This window comes from Acanthisitta chloris, unplaced genomic scaffold (assembly GCF_000695815.1).
Source record: "Acanthisitta chloris isolate BGI_N310 unplaced genomic scaffold, ASM69581v1 scaffold19601, whole genome shotgun sequence".
NCBI lineage: Eukaryota > Metazoa > Chordata > Aves > Passeriformes > Acanthisittidae > Acanthisitta > Acanthisitta chloris.
In genome coordinates this window covers 2584-23346 of record NW_008657896.1, presented here as the reverse complement: position 1 = coordinate 23346, position 20763 = coordinate 2584, and the positions used below count along the sequence as shown (strand labels likewise).

Below are 20763 nucleotides of genomic sequence, written 5' to 3'. Positions count from 1 at the left end.
TGCTGAACCACCTGGGGTAGTGGAAGGTGTCCCTGCCCATGGCAGGGGGTTTGGAACAAGATAATCTTGAAGGTCCCTTCCAACCAAAACCACTCCATGAATCTGGTTCATTATATCCCAGGCAATATTAGCCTGTGAATCACTTTGCTCTATAATTTGTGGTACCTCTGTTCGCTAGCTAAAAAGTGCTTTTGCAGAGACCCACAGACTTAGCAATATGAATTTGGCTGTGGTAGTACATGGCTTTTAAGTCTAGTGAAATTTGAAAAAAGCGATTCCTAAACTGTTGGTAGTAAAGTATACAGTGGTTTATTTTCTGCATTAAAAGGCATTCAACTTTGACTTATAAAAGCAGTGTTTGTAGGTATGTGCTTACCTTAGAACTTTCATGTAAGCCAGTGGGTAAAAGGGATCCCACAGATGAGTACAACTACCTTTTGTATCTCAGGGGTGTGCAAAATGAGGGTAGGGTGCCTTCAGAAGACATAATTGTTTTTAAAAAAAAAAAGACAATAATAGCATAAAAGCACATGTATTTCCTCAGGGACCACAGCAGCATTGAGTTCTTGCTCATGTATAAGAAGAATTTGGAGCTCTCGACTGAAAATGTTTAGTCCAAAACTCATGCGACAGATGCATGAGGCAGACATGAACCAGTGTGGGTGCTGGGGAAAGGGGGAATTGTCCATGTTACTGACTGACAAGCTCAGTTGTTTTAGTGCTTTCCCTCACTGAGCTGTTCTGTACTGCATGTGTTGTGGGGGAGGCAAGTCTGCAGAGGCAATGGAAGAAGAATGAGGCAGCCTCTTACCAGCTGGAGTTTTCCAGTATAGGGGAGGTTATGGAACAGGCCATACTGGAGAAGGAGTGAATCATAAAATCATCACAGAATGGTTTGGGTTTGGAAAGAGCTGGGAAAGGGACTTTCTGGATCACCTGAAAAGCAGGACATCTCATGCTAAATCGGTATCCTTGCTTACCTGACGTGTTAGATGGGCTTTGTATACTTTGTAAGGATGGTTAAAAATAAAGAAAGAACTTGGAGAGTGTACCCAATACTGTAGCATCGAGCTGGAAATCACTTACTCTGGAGTATTTTGAACGGACTTGAGGGGTTAGGAAACAGGATTTGGAGGCTGGAGAGGAAGCAGACAAGGTAGGAGTGAAGAAGGAATTAATGGTTCTGAGGACGTACTTGTCTGTTTGAAGGACTGATCTTGTTGGAAGACTCTGTGGGTTTGATTTTAGTCCTGGCAGAGCTCAACAGGGCAGAACTCGATATGCAGAATTACAATTACTCTTTTAAATGGAGGTTTTAAATTATTCAGCTTGGATAACTGGTTAATTGGCTGCTGGGCAGCTTAGTTTCAGATTTAACTTTCACAGAGAACTCTTGTTTCCTGTCTTAACCCCAACCTTTGTTGATGCAGGATTAGCTCAGAACGGAGGAAAGAGAAGTCGAGAGATGCCGCCCGGTGCCGGCGGAGCAAGGAGTCGGAAGTGTTCTACGAGCTTGCTCACCAGCTGCCTCTGCCCCACACTGTAAGTGCACACCTGGACAAGGCCTCCATCATGAGACTGACCATCAGCTACCTGCGCATGAGAAAGCTGCTGGATGCTGGTAAGGGATGTGGCACACTCTGGGAAAGAGGCTGGGAGGCTACTGAGGAAGGAGCAGTTTGTAAAACCTGTCAGCCGTAAAATACAAATACATGAATAGTCACATCCTTTCTCTGGAGAGGTGGGAGGACTTGCAGTAGAAGTTGGCTATTGGTAATGGCACAGGGAAAATAGGGCTACTGTTCAACTGACTTTGTTTTTCCCTTTCTACTCTGGTGATCTTGGTTGGCTCATCACAGCTGTAGTGCCATTTTCAGTCACATTTGATGCTTCTCCCAAAGTCAATTTAATTTAATCCTCTTTTCGCCCAACGCTTGTTTGTTCCAGCTGTGCTTTACTCAACTGTAGGTAGTTGGCACAAGGCTGGCTGAGCTAACTGTGGGTGTATCCCCTTAATAAAAACTGCAAGGAATATTTTTGTAATTTGTGCTCCACTGAAGTTGAAGTTAGCTGAGGATGTGTCTGTCTGTAGTTACACCTGCCCTACAACAGGAGTGTCTGAGTTAGGCTATGACCCAGTGTGTGTATAGTGTGCCATGAGTGCTGTAGTGGTCTCAGGCACATCTACCTGTACTGTATGGGGGAGTAACTTTGGTAACCAGACTCTGAAATCTCTCCCAGAAAGCTTCTGAGAGAAGTTTGTAGTGTCTTTTTGAGATAAATGGTCATATTTTTGCCATGTAGGCTTTTTTCTTTAAGGTGGAAGGTTTATTGATTTATGGATGAAAGCACAGAGGGTTAACCTCACTCTTATTCCTGTGATTTTTAATACCAGTACTGGAGCTTGAAGAATTTCACTGATCACTTATCTAAACAAATTATACTGGTTTTGAACAGTCTTGCAAGACTGACTCCTTGCAGACTGGTGCCAGAAGTCATACCTGATGGTAGGTGAAGAATGGCTGGTGTTTACTTAAACCCAGTGTGTGGCTGCTTGCAGGTGAGCTGGAGACAGAGGCCAAAATGGAGAAGGAACTGAACTGTTTCTACTTGAAAGCTCTTGATGGATTCGTCATGGTTCTGTCCGAAGATGGGGACATGATTTACATGTCTGAAAACGTGAACAAGTGTATGGGACTCACTCAGGTGAAACACTTGACATTTCCTACGAGTTCAGATCTGTAAAAGCCGTTCCATTTTTGTACATACGAAACTAAACACCGAGATATACCTCTTGTGTTTTGCAGTTTGACTTGACGGGGCACAGTGTGTTTGATTTCACTCATCCATGTGACCATGAGGAGCTGAGAGAAATGCTTACACACAGAAATGGTGAGAAGAAAGAAAAAAAAATCAATTTAATTTACTTATGGATAGTTCCTGTTGGCATTAGTACAAGTTGGCTATCTGCCAGCAAAGTGTGTTGAGTGAAGAAACTAGTATGTTTTTTTCTGCTGAAATATCAAAATAAACCTTGTTGAGAGATGCTAACAACAGAAATAACCAAAATGTTTTGGCAGTATCCTAATTGTAGGATAAATGAGACTTCGTTAGTACTCTTTAATCTAACAAAATTAATGAGTAAAATGGAGTTCTTTAGGGTTGAAAGAATTCAAGTGCCTACAGGAATAAAATTAGAGGTAGGTTGAATGAGAATGATTTTAAGCAATTGCTACAGAAGAACATGGGGAAGTTCAGTTGGTGCATTTGTCTTGGTCTGGGCTTGCCTTTACAGGACAACTGCAAAGCAAAAGCTTTCTTCTAGAAATCTGTGGTGGTATACTCAGAACACAAAAAGGATACTGTATTTAAACTTTAGGACACTGAAAAACCAACTGGGGAGTACTTGGACAGCCCCAGAAAGGGCTTTGGGATTGATGCTTCTCTGCACCTTTTAATTAGTGCATGAAATTGGTGTTTTTTCACAGATTTCTGACTCTTCTCTGTCTGAGGGAGCAGAGCACCATGTTCATGTTCTGTATGCGTGTTCGTACGCTTTTGAATTTAACAACTGCCCATGAATTACTGCTTTTATGTCTCCTAAAGATTTGATAATGACTATAAAGACTTGGCAGCCTTCTTGCCTCCAAACAAATCTGCTTTACTCAGTAGTTAGGAGTCTAAAATCTGACCTCTCTAATTTCTGTTTCATCAAACGAGAGTTATATGGACTCTGAATCTAGATAGTGATAAATTACCAAACCTGCCCTCTGCTTTCATCTGGCTCTGTAAATCAGGAGTCTTGTGCTGTCATCTTATTTAATTCAGTGGAAGAGACCTGATAAGATACCGTAACATTAAAGGCCCTGACTTTGATTTTGTCAAGCATTTTGTAAACTTGTCTGCCCTTAGTATTGAAGTTCATTTCTAAGACTAGATTAGACTTCACTCTGCCCTTCTTTTTGGATGCAGTAATGCATCTTGGGAGTAGGGAAACAGCTTCCCTAAAGCAGTATAAAAAAGCTGGTTTTGTTGCAAAAATTTATTCTTAAAAATGTCATATTCCCTGAGTTTCATGCAAACCAACTCCAGCATGTCTGAATTGGCCAGACTGGAATAAGATGTCTGGAAAGCATTATTACAAAATGTGTTTTGCAAATGAAGTTGGCAGACAAAAGTCTAAATTATAATAATAATAGTACATTTTTGTATTTATTAGTATTCCCAGGTTGTGTTCTACTGCAGCTCTTACATCTGTGGAATTATTCTGGCTTTGAATTGAGCATTAAATATTCCCCTTTGGGATTGTACAAGTGCAAGTGAATTTAAATGTGACTGGCAGAAAGGGAACTGCATTCTCATTTGATGAAGCTGCTTTTTTAAACTTTCAGAGCTGGGGATTTTAAAAAATAATGTCTGATGCTGAATCAGACCTGAGAAAGTTGCCCCATCTTTTACAGCTTAAAGCAGAGCCTCAAGCATCAGGGCTTGGCAACAATAATGTGTGATCTTCAGCCTATTCCTAGATTGGTTTAACTCTTTTAGAATATACTGAAGTAAAGAAGTTTTGGTTGCTTCTGTGAACTCTGCTTAGTTTCCCCAACCTTTACTGAGGATATTTTGATGTGGCATAAAGTGGACTTGACCCTGTTAGTCTTTACTTCTGCTAGAAGCAAATGTAGCACAGAGGTTTTAACGTTTTTCTAATGGATTTTGTCAAACTAATAGCTTCAGTGCAAGACACCATGAATAATTTCATAGCTGCTATTGTCTGTGGAGGATGAGAGCAAATTGTTGGATAAATTCAGATCAGAAGTAAACTCCTATGTTCTAAGCTTGCCCCTCTGCTATGATTTGGTCCTCACTCCTTAGCACACCTTAGCAAACTGGCTCTTCCACTGCTCCTTCTCCTGGCTGCTTTGTCTCCTCCTTCCATACACCACGAGCTGCTTGCAGCTCTCCTGATAGGATCAGTTGCATTTTCTTTGCCCACAATAGCACAGCTAGTTATTGGCTCTGAAAGGATCTCCCCTGCACAGGCAAAAAATTAACTTGAAGCCTGCTGTAATAAGTAAGGCTAAAAAATTAGTGCTGCTGACATTGATTTGTATTAGTTTCTTGATTCTCCCCCCCACCCCCCAGCTGAGAGTGCTAATATTACGTTTAAAAACTTGATCCTTGTTTACTCCAAGAGTGTAAATCACTGTGGAACTATTTGGATGCATGTAAGCAGCAGAGTTGTTAATTCTGAATCAAAAAAAAACTTAAAATCCTGCAGAGCTGAAGAGCTACAGGTCTGAAAGGTATTTGATTTGGAGCTCCCTGCAGTGAATTATGGATGCATTTCAGTGGAAACCACCTCAACAGGGCTTCTCATTTTGCAGGTGCTTTTCTTGTCCTCTGCCACAGTTCTAAAATATATTATGTTTTCTGTCAGTTTCTCTTTCTCCTGACCCCCTTTTTCCTAAAATCTGGGAGCCTGGAGTGGGCTATAGATACAATACAGATCTTGAAACATTGAAACTAAGGCTGCACCAGAAGCCTCTCCTGTGAGGACAGGCTGAGAGGGTTGGGGTTTTTCAGACTGGAGAAGAGAAGGCTCTGGAGAGACTTCAGAGAAACTTGCAGTGCCTAAAGGGCCTCCAGGAGAGCTGGAGTGACAGGACAATGGAGAATGGCTTCACACTGACAGAGGGCAGGGCTAGATTAGATATTGGGAAGAATTTGACGCTGAGGGAGGTGAGGCACTGGCACAGGTTGGCCAGTGAAGCTGTGGCTGCCCCATCCCTGGAAGTGTTCCAGGCCAGGTTGGATGGGGCTTGGAGCAACCTGGGCTAGTGGAAGTGTCCCTGCCCATGACAGGGTGCAGAACTGGATGATCCTTTCCAACCCAAACCATTCTGTGATTCTAAGAAACTTCAGGTTTTTGTCTACCTGATAGTAAAACTTGTTCTGAAAAGTGTTACTGTTGAAGTGCTGGTAGGTTTATGAATATTTAAAATTTATTTTTTGGGCCTTCTCCTAGTTTTTGAGTTCTATAACATGTTTGGAGTTGGGTTTTTTTATGCCTTTGGAAGATGATCCAAGAGTTTAAGAACTGGTTTGCTGTTTTCTTTTGCCAGGTCCTGTGAAAAAGGGCAAAGAGCAGAACACGGAGCGCAGCTTTTTTCTCAGAATGAAGTGTACACTGACCAGCAGGGGAAAAACAGTGAATATCAAGTCTGCTACGTGGAAGGTAACTTAATGCAAAGGAGTATTTACATAGTTTGGCAGCTTCCTCTTTAGATGTCATAATACTGTATTTCAACATTTTTACTTCATGTAACGAGCTTGAGTTTCACTAAGTACTTTCTAATTTAATGATTGTGCTTCAATATGCTGAATTTTAATGCTGAATACATCACAGAGGTAACTGCAAGAGTGTTTTAAAATGAGGTTTTCAAAACTCTTTTAATGAATTTTCCATTTTAAATTAGAGGTCATTTACTTGCAAACAATTATAATTACTAAATATGTTTGCATAAAGCTTTCTCTGGGAAAAAAATACTTGACACCACTTATGCTGATCCCTGATTTCTTTTGATTCGACACTGCAAATGTGACAGTTGAGGTCTCTCTGAAGGACTTCAATGCCATTCTTTTGAAGCTGCTGGCTGTCCCTTTTGTAACAGTTGGAACAAAAAGAGGCCAGCCTGATAACTTTCTGCAGTGAGTGCATTTTCTCCTCTGGACAAAAAGTAACCTTTTACTGTATCGAGTGGATTATGGCTCACAATTCCCTTTTACAACTTGAATTTGATTATTCTGGATCAAACAACTCCTTTGCTGCTGTCTGTGAACTGTTTCTGCTTCATAATGGTTAATAAAAGAAACCCCACAAAATGCAAAACTGAAAGAATATATTTGATCTCTAACATCACCTCTGCAGAAGATCTGAAATGGAGGTTGCTACTATTACCATAACTTTCACATTTAAATAATAAGATACGTTTTGCTGAGGCAATTTCTTATCAATGTCATAACTACCCTAACTTTCAAAGAGGAGTTCACAGAAATGCAGCAATGCCTGGTGTTGCTTCAGCCAGCACTGAGAGGGAGGAGTTGGCAGCCTGTGTGCCCATCCCAGGCTGTGTGGTGTGAGAACAGCTGCTCTCCTGCAGCCAACCCATCTGAGAGCACTGCTGCTGTCTCTTGTTGCTATCACATCAAGGGGTGGGGAGGACAAGGACTTCGCTCTGGGTGTGCAATGGAAATAGGGTTGTGTTGTCTGACTGATGAGAACCTCATGTCTTTTTTAAATCCACCTTCCCTGTAGGTATTGCACTGCACTGGACACATTCGTGTGTACGACACGTGTGGCAGTCAAACTCACTGTGGCTACAAAAAGCCTCCCATGACGTGTCTGGTGTTGATCTGTGAACCTATTCCTCATCCATCAAACATTGAGGTCCCCTTGGACAGTAAAACGTTCCTCAGTCGTCACAGTCTTGATATGAAGTTTTCCTATTGTGATGAAAGGTAAAGGATAGAATTTATCCTCTAAAAATTAATTAATTTGAAGGATTTGCAGGGCTGGTACATGTTGGCTAATGTTTGCCTTGTACATTTACATAGTCTTTCTTGATAACTGAACTCATATCCACAATGGAATTACTGGTGGGATAGTTTGACTTTTACTAACTGATTAGGATTTCTAACTTAAAAGATTTTTAAATCTAAGGAGGATGCATGGTTCCTTAGGAATAATCAAAGGGACAGGGACTTTTTATATGGGCAGATAGTGAACAGGAGAAGGGGCAGTGGTTTTAAACTGACAGAGGGCAGGGTTAGATTAGATATTAGAAAGAAATTCTTAGAGGGTGGTGAGGCACTGGCACAGGTTGTCCAGTAAAGCTGTAGATGCCCTAGAAGTGTTCAAAGCCAGGCTGGATTGGGGCCCTGAGCAACCTGATGATGCCCATGGCAGGGGGTTGGAACAAGATGATCTTTAAGGCCCCTTCCAGCCCAACCCATTCTGTGACTGTGAATAAATCCTTCCCTTCAGTAAACTGCCTGTTTGAACTGGTCTTCACTATAGTGGCAGTGATTAAATTGAAATGATAACATTGTTCCAGCCACTGAAAAAACAGGAAGGATTTTGGGAAGATGGGGCATTTTGGTGACTGAAGAGTGTGTGTGTAATACTTGTCAGATGCCTTTTATTGCTACTGCTTCCCCCTCTCCCTTCCTCAGGGGATCAGTGTCTGCTTCTTCAGTCAAAAAAAAAACAAACCCAAAAGTTCAGCTGTACTTTTAATGCAGTACATCTGCTGTTGAAAAAGGAGATCTTGTGTTTGGTACAAATCAAGGGTGTAGGCAAGTACCTGAGACTGATTTTGCTCTCCTCTGGAAACCGAGCTTGACAAATTTGATAAATGCAAGTGAAGGAAGTAATTGGCCTGAGGTTATTTGTTAGTTGCTTGTTTCAGGTTTTTTTGTTTGTTTTTAATTTGGTGTTATTTGTTACTTTTCTTTGTAACAAAACTGAACTTCTAGATAGTTGCAAAAAGAGGTTAGTGCAGGTTATTTCTGTCCTCTGCAGTAACTACCTTTCCAGGACTAATGGTGTCACATAAAAGGTACTTATTTGGTCACATTCTGCATGTAGAATAGGGTAAAATCCAAGCGTTGCCCTGGTTAGCACTGCCCTCTAGAGACTGAAGAAATCCCGATTTCCTTAAAAGCAGGCAGTGCTTGAGTGGGAAGAGTAAATCTGATTCCTGATTTCTCTTAGTTGCAGGTTTAAAACTGTTGAAGCATGTCGTTGTTATTTTCTTAAATTCTCCTATCTGCCTAAGCTGCCCTGTAAGTAGCTGCTCTACCTTGATGCAAGAAAAGTATAAATGTCTAGAAAGGAGGGATTTGCTTAATCCTATCCACTACTCAGTGAGAAGTGAAATCCTGTGCCTGCTGAAATTTCTCATTTAAAGAAGCATCAAAATAGCAATTGATTTCAAAATGAAAACTCCCAGTAAACCAAAATTGCTGCTAACGTGTATGGAAGTGATTCTTAGGGTTTTTCTAGGTGTGCAGGCATTCAAATGCTCTAGTATTTGTTCTAGTCCACATCTGCTTTTACTTAGTAATTTTTCCCTTGTTTTAAAGAATTACAGAGTTGATGGGGTACGAGCCAGAGGAGCTCCTGGGCCGCTCAATCTATGAGTACTATCACGCACTGGATTCTGATCATCTGACCAAAACACACCACGACAGTAAGTGAAACGTGAACTTAAAGCCCTCAAACTATGAGAGATGAGAGACAGCACTGGGGGAGGAAAGCAGCAGGAGAACAAGGGCTTTAATGGCAGATAGGAAGCTGCAGTGAATGCTGAACTTAAACATTTTGGGTTTTTATACTGCCTGTAATTAAAGCTGCTGTCCTTTCTGCTCACAGTGTTCACCAAAGGGCAGGTGACAACAGGACAGTACAGAATGCTGGCAAAACAAGGTGGCTATGTCTGGGTTGAAACTCAAGCAACTGTTATATACAACACTAAGAATTCTCAGCCACAGTGCATAGTGTGTGTTAACTATGTGTTGAGGTAAGTTGAGTGGGCTTTGATGTTCTTTGTCATCACCTTTATTGACGACAGGGTCAGGTTCTGATGGCACTACATCTTTTTTCTTTTCAGCTTGCTGGGGAATGAGATCCCCTGTTGAATATGTTATGATGTTACTGTTCCCAACCAATGAAATCTTGCTTAGAATACTGCCAGTCCTAGGATTAGAAATCGTGTTTGAAAACAAAACACTTTTTGATGTAGCGATGAGTGTAGGGCCAACCTCTTTTATATTATCTCACTGTAAGCATTTGTGTGCTGAAAAAACTCTAATCTTTGTCTGGGTCTGGAGCAGTTAATTCCACTAATAACTTTGAGTCATGGAGTCAGAGCAGCTGTAATGGTGTCATTCTTAATCCCATCTTATCTCTTTCTTCCTTAGAATTCCTCTTTTAATTGAAAGCTTCAACTGAAGGCAGATTTGTTAATTGCTTTACAGCAATTGTGTAATAGTCCTGAATTATTTTTTCAAAACTTTAGTGGATGTACCAGTATCAATCTGTCAAGATGCTGCACATTCATTTAACACAAGGAAATGTAGTTTAGGAAATAGACAGGGTTTTTTTCCTTCTTTTTTTTTTTTTTCTTTTTTTCCCTTTTCCATAGTTTCTCAGTGTTTTCAGAAAAGCACATTCATTTTTGTTACTTTCTTTGATGGCACCACAGTTAGTGCTTGTTTTGTCTATTACTTTTGGGGCAAGAATGCGTAAGGAAAAAGAATTCTTAAAGCTTCTATCCTGGTAGTTTTGTGGGATGTGGCTGGTGATTTTTTGGTTTTGGTTTGTTTGTTTATTTTCTTTTTTTGGGAGTGGGGGCAGGTTTCACCTTACAAAATTCTTAAGCCAAAATTTAGCTGTTCTTTAACAGTCACTTTCCTTTCTGTCCTGACAGTGGAATTGTTCAGAAGGACTTAATTTTTTCCCTTGGACAAACTGAGTGTATGCTGAAACCAGTGGAGTCTCCTGATATGAAAATGACCAAAATATTCAGTAAAGATGACCTGGATGATACCAACAGCCTATTTGAGAAACTCAAACAGGAACCAGATGCTTTAACCGTGCTGGCCCCAGCTGCTGGAGACACAATTATCTCTCTGGATTTCAGCAGTAATGGTGAGTGTGTGTTTAAATTGGAGAGCATGCTGATTAGAAAAATTAGTATTTTACAGTAGATTTCAAAAAAATAACCTCCCAGTGCCACTTGCCCAGTGGTACTTGAGCTGCTGTTTGAATTTAATGAGGTCCATAGACACACACAGTACTGTTACTTAGGTTGATGGTTTCTTTTAATTTTTATAGAGTCTGATGAACAACAATGTGATGAAGTTCCTTTGTATAATGATGTAATGCTCCCCTCATCCAGTGAGAAATTGCAGAATATAAATATGGCAATGTCCCCACTGCCTGCCTCTGAAACTACAAAGCCACTTCGTAGCAATGCTGATCCTGCACTCAATAGAGAAGTTGTATTAAAGCTGGAGCCAAACACAGAGCCACTCGAACTTTCTTTTACCATGCCTCAGGTGCAAGAGCAACCAACTAGCCCTTCTGATGCAAGTACCAGCCAAAGTTCACCTGAGGTTAGTTTCATAATTTGGATGTGCTGTCATTAAAATGGATGTGCTGTTGGGGCTTGTGGGGAAAATCTGGTGAAGGATTCAGCTGAGACAGGAATGGGAAATTATTTCTACCTCATGACTTAAGCTCACACCATGATCTGAGGAAACAGATAAATTTTCCTATCTTTCCATTAAAGTGAATCTTGCAAACACATACAATACCAGCTGACAGAAATAAAGAGAGCTTGGGATTAGTCTTTTTAGAAAAGAATGGTTCTGAGACAACTTCCCTAAACAGCAAACTAGTTGCAATAAGTTACCGTAGAGACTGCTCCAGATTCCAGCTAAGCAAGTGCTTCCCAAGTGGGGTAAACTTGATTATATACACACAAATGTGTTTTCCTTTCCCATTTAAATTTTCTGCAACTGTAGCTTGGAATTAGTTTTTATATTAAAAGGTTTTTCAGGGAATCTGTAGAAAACAGTGTAAAATAGTGTAATGACAGAAACCTAAAACTGCCCTCAAAATGTTTTCACAGCCCAGTAGTCCCAACGACTACTGCTTTGATGTGGATAATGATATGGCAAATGAATTCAAACTGGAATTAGTGGAGAAACTCTTTGCCATAGATACAGAAGCAAAAAATCCATTCTCTACTCAGGTAATGTACATCAACTTGAAGTTATGTATCATCTTAATACTTATTCTGAGTGTACTTCTCTTTCTCTTTAGAATGTCTTCAGGAACCTCCTTCCTTTTTTTAATGTAGTATTATTACTAAAGGGCAAAAAATACTGTAAGGATTTAGTAAAAGGAAGAGCCTTTTTGAAGCCATGAAGTCACCACTGAGATTTCTTCCACATTTGTAAGTTTTACCTCTTGTCTTTTCCAGGAAACTGATTTAGACTTGGAGATGTTGGCTCCTTACATCCCAATGGATGACGACTTCCAGCTGCGCTCCTTTGATCAGCTCTCTCCTCTGGAAAGCAGCTCTTCCAGCTCTCCAAGTGCAGCCACCATTACCATATTTCAGCAGACTCAGACACCATCGAGCACTGCTGAGGAAATAAAACCAGTGGCAGAACGCGCGGATGATGCGAAGACACTAATTGTTCCTTCATCTCCTGTGCACTCAGTCAGTGAAACAAGTAGTGCCCCAGCGTCGCCCTACGGGGGGAACAGGAGTAGAACTGCCTCTCCAATCAGAGCAGGGAAAGGAACAGTGGAGCAGACGGAAAAATCTCCTCCAGGAGCACCCAGTTTGCTAACAGTCACTCTGAATAAAAGGTATTTCAAAAGTGCAGCTTAAGCCCTGGTATCTATTCAAGGCCTTAGATGTAATATACCCATAAATCTGCCAACTGTTGTATGTTGTCTTCGGCATTCTTCAAAGAATGGAGACATTTAAATTTGGACATTTCAAACAAGTCTGGGTTTTTTCATAGTCAGTTTTCCCTAAAGTTAATTTCACAGTAGCTTTTACATAAACACCTTATGTAATAGGCAGCTGCTGTATGCAGACTGTGTTCAGATCTTGTTCTGCTCTTATACCTGACACAGCCTTTGCAAAAGATTGCAGTAGGCACTTTGCAGGTAGTTACACCCAGGCAATATTTCTGGTGCTTTCCTTGTCCACTTTGTTGGAGGTAAGAGGCGACTACAGTCTGTGCTACACTTACTGTTTTTAAAACGAGCTGTATTTCGTGGTGATGGACTGTGGTGTATGCAGTAGATATTTATCACAATAGAAAACTCTACATAAAGTCAAACATCAGATTTATGATATGTAAAAGATTTATCTGTACACATTCAGAATAGACTTTTCCTCACCCTTCCCTCCCTTCTTTCTATTGAAAGTGAATTGCTGAACTTTTATGCCTTTTTTTCCCTGAACATTTGAAAATTTTTGTGAAAACTCATTCTGAGCTTCACAGCAAGATTAAAAGCTAATGTTTGCTATGCTGATAGACAATGATTGTTGAAATGAATCCGTTGTGAAAGAAAAGTGGTTCATAAATTCAGTTTTGTGATGTTGTATATGTAAGTGTCCACAAGAGAAGAATGGCTTGAGGAGAGCAGAAACGTCTTAACAGCCTGAATCAATTTTTCTTAGATCTACTGCACTGGATGAAGAACTAAATCCAAAGATGCTAGCTTTGCATAATGCTCAGAGAAAACGAAAAATGGAACATGATGGTTCACTTTTTCAGGCAGTTGGAATTGTGAGTTTTGTTTTACCGTTTTAAAATATTCACTTTTAACCTTGCGATTTCTGAAACAAGGCATCAGTGCAGACTCCTGAGTTGAGCTGCTGGTAAGCAGTGGAATCTTGGGATCAGAGATAATTGTTTGATAGTGAAATTTTTATACATATATATATATATATGCAGATATTCCAATTGTGGTTCTCTTTTACTGTCAGCTGTCTCAAAAGTGCCCTCTGTCCCCAATCACATTTCTTGGTTAGGTAGAAGATGCTCTTCTGTGAACGTGTTCTTCAGTAGAATATGCACAAATGTAAGACATCATTTTTAAGTGTGTAATTGCCATACATATTTCACTTTTGAATCCAAACTCAATATTCATATTTGTCAATACTGGAGATAGTGTTCTTATGCTTCTTCCTATGCTTGCATTTTTCCACTGAGTCTGAGATTCCTTTACTTGGTCAGATAACAAGACCATCTGAATCAGGAGGGAATAGGATTCCTCTAATAACCAAGCAAATATATGTTACTATCCATCCCTTTCATGCACACTCTCTAGTATTAGTGTGTACATTTGCGATTAGCTTGTCATCATCTGTCCTGGCTAGTAAAAACAAACTTTGTAGGCATTCTTAGATTTGTGTCACTTACTTTGTGGCTTTCCATCTTGTTATTTTCTGCAAGGGAATTTTATCTCTATAACCTCTCACTGCCAGTTCTTAATATTTTAAAACCTTCAGCTTTGCCACTGCACATTCTTCTCTTCCTGCCTTCATTGCAAATTCACACCTCTTAAGTTGTGCACAGTTAAGTCTTAGTTTTTCCACTTCAATGTAGCCTTTGAGATTCTTTGTTTCTCTAGTGGTCCATCTCCTAGTTACACTCACTCATATTTTACACTGCAGGATTATTTTTCTCTGAACTACGAGTTATTCCTGCACTAGTATTCTGGTTTGGGCGTGAGACAAACCACTGTATGCTGTCTTTGTCATTGCTGTCCTCTGCAACAGCTGGAAAGCTTTTGTATGTCCATTTTTTCTATGGTGAAACAGACTTTATTTTAAAAAAATAAATCATACCTATGCCATTGTTTTAATTTTCTAAATGCTTTGCACTTCCATTCGTGTTCTTCTGTTGCTTCCAGAAGCGCTGTAAGAATTCACAGCTCTGCAAGAAATTCTTGCCTCCCGTTGCCTTTCCCTCATGCACTGGTGCTGCAGCTGTCATATAATTGCTGACAAAATATTCGAAATAACATGGGATGTCTCTACACAGAAAAGCAGTTCAGTATTAACTACTGTGATAGTGTTCAGGCTTCTGTGCTTAGTACTGGTTTAATGCTTAGAGGTTCACACTTCACCCTTTGCTAAACCTTTTTCTTTTTTCTGTCTCTGACAAAAGTGTTACAAACATTTTGATGGTTTCTGCAGAGCTAGAAGCTGAATTTCCCATGCAGCTGGGTCTTACTGATGTTATTTTAAGCAAAGTTCTTTTGTAGTTTAGCTTCTTTCTCCACAATGGATTTCTGAGAGGATATTACAGGCCTTTCACACATGCTGAACAAAAATGCTGTTCAATCCAGGCTTAGAATACATGTTATTCTGGGATGGTACAAAAACTTGCCACAGCTTCTTAGCCTTGAGGAAGTGGGATGTATTTTGCAAAGAGGGAATCAGTGAAGACCAAAGTGAAAAACTGCTTTAGCTTCCTAGAGAACAGGAGAATTAGACAAGGACAAAGATGTGTGATAGTAGGGTTATGAAAAAGGGATCTAAATCATTGCACGGGAACAGTTACAAGCTGTATCTTTCTTCGTATGAAGGGCTGCATTGCATTCACAGTAAAAAAAACCAAAAACAAACCAGCAACAGTGCAGGTGACTGACCTCCCTGTGAAATGCTTCTGAGTTAACTTCTATTATACAAGTGCCTTTTTGTCTTGCATGAGCATTTCATAACCTGAAACATATGCTCTTTACCATTTTAAGTGTTGAGGATAATGGCAGCATCCTGAAATACCCTTTTCCCCTTTTTGCAGCAGTTAGTATTGCTGCAAGACAAAACTTTGCAGATTCAACTCCTTCTGCCAGCAAACTTGATACTAAGATGGCATTTTTTCCTTCCATCTGTTTCAGTGGTACCTTCTTCTTCCTTATCCTAATTAGATGAAGCCCTTAAAACTTTCTGATCTCCATATCTTCTGTGCTGCTGTCAAAACAATATGCTGTATCTGCACTAGACTGGCTTAGGACTGCATTCCCCACAAGGCTTGGGTGAGGTGGCAATAACTGGAGTGCAAGCAGAATGTACATCTTAAATTTAGATAGAATCAACCTCCCAAGGTTCCTGAATCTCCTGTCTCCACAATTAATTCCACTGCAGAAAGCCATTAGAGACTCCAGTGAAAACCTGATGCTTACTCACACCAGGGCAGTGGTAATTAAATGGGTGTGTTATGTGTACATGTACATGCTAATCTTGAGTGTGGTAACTCATGGTAACCAGGATTTAGTAATTGTTTTCTGTAAGGGAAGTAAAGGTCTTGAAATCTATTTGTTTTCTTTTAAATAATTTTCAAGGTTAGTGTACTTGGAAATCTATTTCTCCCCAAATTCTGAGCAAACTCCACTTTAAATTCTAACTATGCCTACATTAGTAATTAACGATGGGAACTGTTGATTTGGAGAAGGGATGTGGAGGGATAGAAAGATACAGAATTCAATAAAGATTTGTTTTATTTCTTTCCAGGGGTCTTTATTCCAGCAGACAGGTGACCGTGGAGGAAATGCATCACTTGCTTGGAAACGTGTAAAGGGATGCAAAACAAATGGTCACAATGGAGTGGAGCAAAAGACAATCATTCTACTATCAACTGGTTGGTATCTTCCTTTGGCAGGCAGAGGGGGTGGAGGGGCTGTGTGAACGAGAACTGAGTGACCAAAACTCTCCAAACTTAGCTCCTTATTCACACTTCTGGAGGAGAGGTTAAGCATGGTGAATAAAGTACCCTTTTTCTCCTTCCCCTCCCTCTTTAGACATAGCAAGTAAACTTCTAGGGCAGTCGATGGATGAGAGTGGACTCCCCCAACTCACGAGTTACGACTGCGAAGTAAACGCTCCCATACAAGGCAACAGAAACCTGCTACAGGGGGAAGAACTGCTCAGAGCTCTGGATCAAGTTAACTGAGCTTTCACAATACTTGTTCCTTTTTTGGACACTGGTGAATCATCACCTAAAGCAGTCTATTTATATTTTCTATATCTGATTTTAGAAGCCTGGCTACAGTACTGCACTAATTCAGTTAGTTCAGTTTTGATCCCCTTTCTACTTATTTTGACAGTCTTTTTAATACGTTCTTTATGTAACAATAACTCAAACCTATAGTGCATTTTTATAATTCTTTGGTACATACACTTTTAAGTCCATTACATTTAAAACACACTTGCAATAGCAGCTTTGAAATATGCACCTGATTTTAGAAAAAAAATAAAAATATTTATTTTTTGGCTGGGGAGTTGGTCACCAAAACTTATCATTAGTAAAATGTCAACATAGGAAAAACTGGCAATACTTCCATCCTGCTTTTCATAGGTAGTTGGAAGACTTGTGCTCTCTTACTCTTTATGTTCAAGTAAGTTTTTTATTTGAGTAGTTTTTATAAGAAACAACAATGCTTTGCAGCAGTGCATTGTAGCCACAATCGCACAATATATTTTCTTAAAAAATACCAGCAGTTCCTCATGCAATATATTCTGCATTTATAAAAACTAGTTTTTAAGAAGAATCTTCTTTTGTTTGCCTATGAAAACATGTTTAAACCTGGATTATGTCATTATTTTAGTCACGTTGTAATATAAATTGTTCTTAAATGCTGTCTTACGCTTTTGACTTAAATGAGTGTGGTTAGTCAAAGGAAAGGCTTTATCTGGGAAGGGCTAGCAGCATTTTATTTGGATATGTTCTCAATTTAGAGAAAGTTTGATGTTCTTAAAGTAGTCACTTTGCCAGCTTAAAAAAAAAAAAAATCCCTGCCTGTAGTTGTTGAAGTTAATGCTAATATTGTGTATGATCTTAAATCTAAATGTTCAGCTTACCCTGTGTGGTATAGGTGATATTTCAAGCAGATTGTAAAACATCTTGCATTGTTAGCAAACTTTTATCTAGTACATCATTGAGTTGCTCAATATTTTGATGTTTTGGTTTTATGCACCTTGTTGCTATTAACATCCATATGTTTTCATGTAGATTTCAATAACTTGAATATATTTAGAAGCCTTTTTATTTAGAAATATATAGTTGTCACAAACATCTTATTTTCCTATATGTACTGTACAAAACCTTCATTCACTCATTCTTTTGCTCTTTGTGGTTGGATCTAACACTAACTGTATTGTTTTCTTACATCAATAAACTATATGTGGACCAGGCCCCCTTGGGGAGTGTGTTATCTGAGAGAAATGAGATAATTTATATTTTTGTTAGTGGTTATTGTTCATCCGTGTTCCCTTTTTAACTTAGAGTTGGTTGGAAATCACTGCTTCCTTCTTTTGATTGTAACATCTCTGCGTTGATTATTTGAGCCTGTTCAGTACTGAAGTCTCTAGACAGTGTTGTACTACCACTCGCCAAAGACGTGACACTTCTCAGTCTGTTATCACACCAGTTAGCAAACTTGAAAGTGAGGAGACAGCGTGTTTGTGTTACTCTAGAGCAGAAAGATTCATGCTTACCAACAGCTTAAAGGCTTGTCTCTGGCAGCTTTATCAAGGTAACACAGGAAAGCAGGAAAAAGTCAAATTCTCAGGAGTGATTGATCTGAGATGGATTTGTATCACAAAACTGCATGATTTAAAAACTTCAGCTGGTATTTGATAGAACTTGTTCTACATTCTTGTGCTGTTGACTCGGTGACTTCTCAATTTGCTGTCATAAACTACTGGTGTAACCTTGTATTGTGTAAATACGGTCAAGTTATTCTGTGTATTCTTCAACCTGTTTTTAAAAAACCCTTATTTCAATGTAAGTAATCAACTGTTGGGTGTCACAGGAATTACTCTGGTTTTATTTTGTAAATTTTGGCTTCATTGGACTCTTGAAATCGATATAATGGTACATAAGTTTAACCTGTTCTCTAAAATTAGCGTTTCACTGAAAGGAGCACTTTGCAAACTGCCACAGCTGTGTTTGACTAAAAGGACACTATTAACTATCCACAAGGAAAAGTTAAGGCACGATCCGCAGATGATGTTTGCACATTTGTTAAAGTTTTGAGGAGAAAGCATGTAGGGGCATTCAGCTAGAGCTGGGGCTTCGTGCAGAGAATGCTTTGACTATGTACACCCACTACTGAATGGCAAAGATTTTTAGTGCGGCCTATAAAGCTTACAAAATTCTCTAGCTAAAAGCAGCAGAGCTCCTGCCTGCCTGCTGTGTGAGGCCTCTGGGCTGGCATTCCCTCCATGGTATTCCTTTCTCTGTCAGCAGTTAAAAGGTTTAAATAGTGAAGTTGAGCAAACTCCTGTGGTTAGGGCATCCCTCATGCTTAGCTGTGCATGGACTGACGCGGTGCTTCCGTGAGATAGTGGGGAGAGTCTGGCAGGCAGGTGGAAGGTGTAGCTGGGTTTTGCTTTTTGTACTGCCTTGGCAAGCTGTGAGCTGGCTGATAGGTTATCCCTTTTCATCTCCCAAGAGAAATGTCATACCATCCTGCTTGATGGTGTCCTCTTGCTCTCTTGACTGTATTTTGGAGGAGCTTGACCTGTTTGGATCTGTTAGTTCCTCCTCAGTGTACTTTGAGGGCAGCAGGTTTTTATAGAGGAAAAATCCGTGTTTAAAAGAGGAGGAAAACTGAAGTGACCCACAGGATTTATGGTGATGAGCTCACTGGAATCCCAGAATGGTTTGGGTTGGAAGGGACCTTAAAGATCATCTCGTTCCAACACCCTCCTACACCAGGTTGCTCAGAGCTCCATCCAACCTGGCCTTGATCATCTCAGATCTTAATGACAGCAGCTGTGGATTTAACAGCTGTGTTTCATCAAAGAATATTCCCAACTCATACTTTTTTTACTATGCATAACAAGGCACAGCATTTTGCTTACCAGAATGAACAGCAATAGTAGTAGTAGTAGAATAGTTTATTCTAGGGGAAAAAAAAACCCAACCTAACAAAAACCAACCAAACCTCCTAGAGACACTGAAGATGGCATGGAAAAGTAATAGTAATTCCTTGGCCTAGTGAGAGCTTTGCTAAATGCAAATGCCAGTTAGCAAGATCTAAAGTAAATCTTTCAGTTGCCTTTTTTGTGTCCATTTTACTCCTTTTTAAAGTTTCTTAAACTTCAGGAATACGTAGTCTGATTCTAAACCTACTTAGGAGGACAAGCTTCTAGAATAAATCACTTCCTAAATATTTTCTTAGTGATTTTGAATACTTTCTTTGCTGACTAACTGCCTTTTTTAAAAGCTGAGGCACTGCATTAGAAATTAGGAGGAAGTTCTTGGCTGTGAGGGTGGTGAGGCACTATAACAGGTTGTCTATAGAGAGGTTCTGAATGCACCATCCCTGGAAGTGTTCCAGACCAGGCTGGATGGGGCTCTGAGCAACTTGGTCTAGTGGGAGGTGTCCCTGCCCATGACAGGGGAGTTGGAACTAGGTGGGTTTTAAGGCTCCTTCCCACCCAAACTATTCTGTGATTCTCTGATTTATTCTTTGCTATTGGTAGTAATTAAGAAACTGTGGGTAAATACAGTGTTTCCTCCTGCATGTAGAACATGCCAGATTATATGGAAATGATAAACTGAGGAGACTAACGAAATTAGCTTCCAGGTTTTCCTGACTACAGGAGTAGTCGAGCCAGGCCTTCTTCAGGGCACAGCACAATTATTATTTTTACATATGGATTCTAATTGATGTTTTAATCTTCAACAGTGATGATTTTGTTAAAAAGTAAAGGAATTTTTTTTAACTAGTATTTATGATGACTTCATTCCTTTACCTAACCCTAACCTAGTTACAATTAACTACAGCTGTAACTCCCCATGAATCACTTAAATATGCTGCCCAGCAGCTTATCTTGGGTGCAAAATCCTGAGTAAATTAAGGGAACCCAGAGTCCAAAGTACACCTTTCTAACATTCCTTCCTCCCACCGAGTGAGGCAGGATTGGTCTGTGGTGATCTTTGAAAACCTCTGGGTGAAATGGAAACAATTTACTGTTAAGTTTCCTTTCTTGGACGTCTGTGCACACACATTAAACTCTCCCTAAGTAGTTATTGAATTAAAGAATCACAGATTAGGGCCCAAAAAGAACAATTTACACATAACACGTGAGACAGTTTAAAGACTTCAAAGCTTATTTTGGATGAAATGATTTGGATGAAATGCTTCCAATGAAA

General features: G+C 39.8%; 1 protein-coding gene across 1 annotated transcript; it reads left to right on the top strand.

Annotated features, from left to right (window-relative positions):
* Nucleotides 1-1430: 1430 nt before the first annotated feature.
* HIF1A (hypoxia inducible factor 1, alpha subunit (basic helix-loop-helix transcription factor)) lies at nt 1431-18019 on the top strand (the record flags this gene model as incomplete). The annotated part of the gene is made up of 14 exons (XM_009084910.1): nt 1431-1621; nt 2561-2706; nt 2808-2892; nt 6123-6235; nt 7316-7518; nt 9145-9251; nt 9434-9581; nt 10491-10711; nt 10898-11178; nt 11697-11819; nt 12051-12445; nt 13272-13380; nt 16113-16239; nt 16400-18019. Coding segments are annotated over 14 exons (2401 nt in total), but the record flags the coding sequence as incomplete, so codon positions are not given.
* Nucleotides 18020-20763: the final 2744 nt, after the last annotated feature.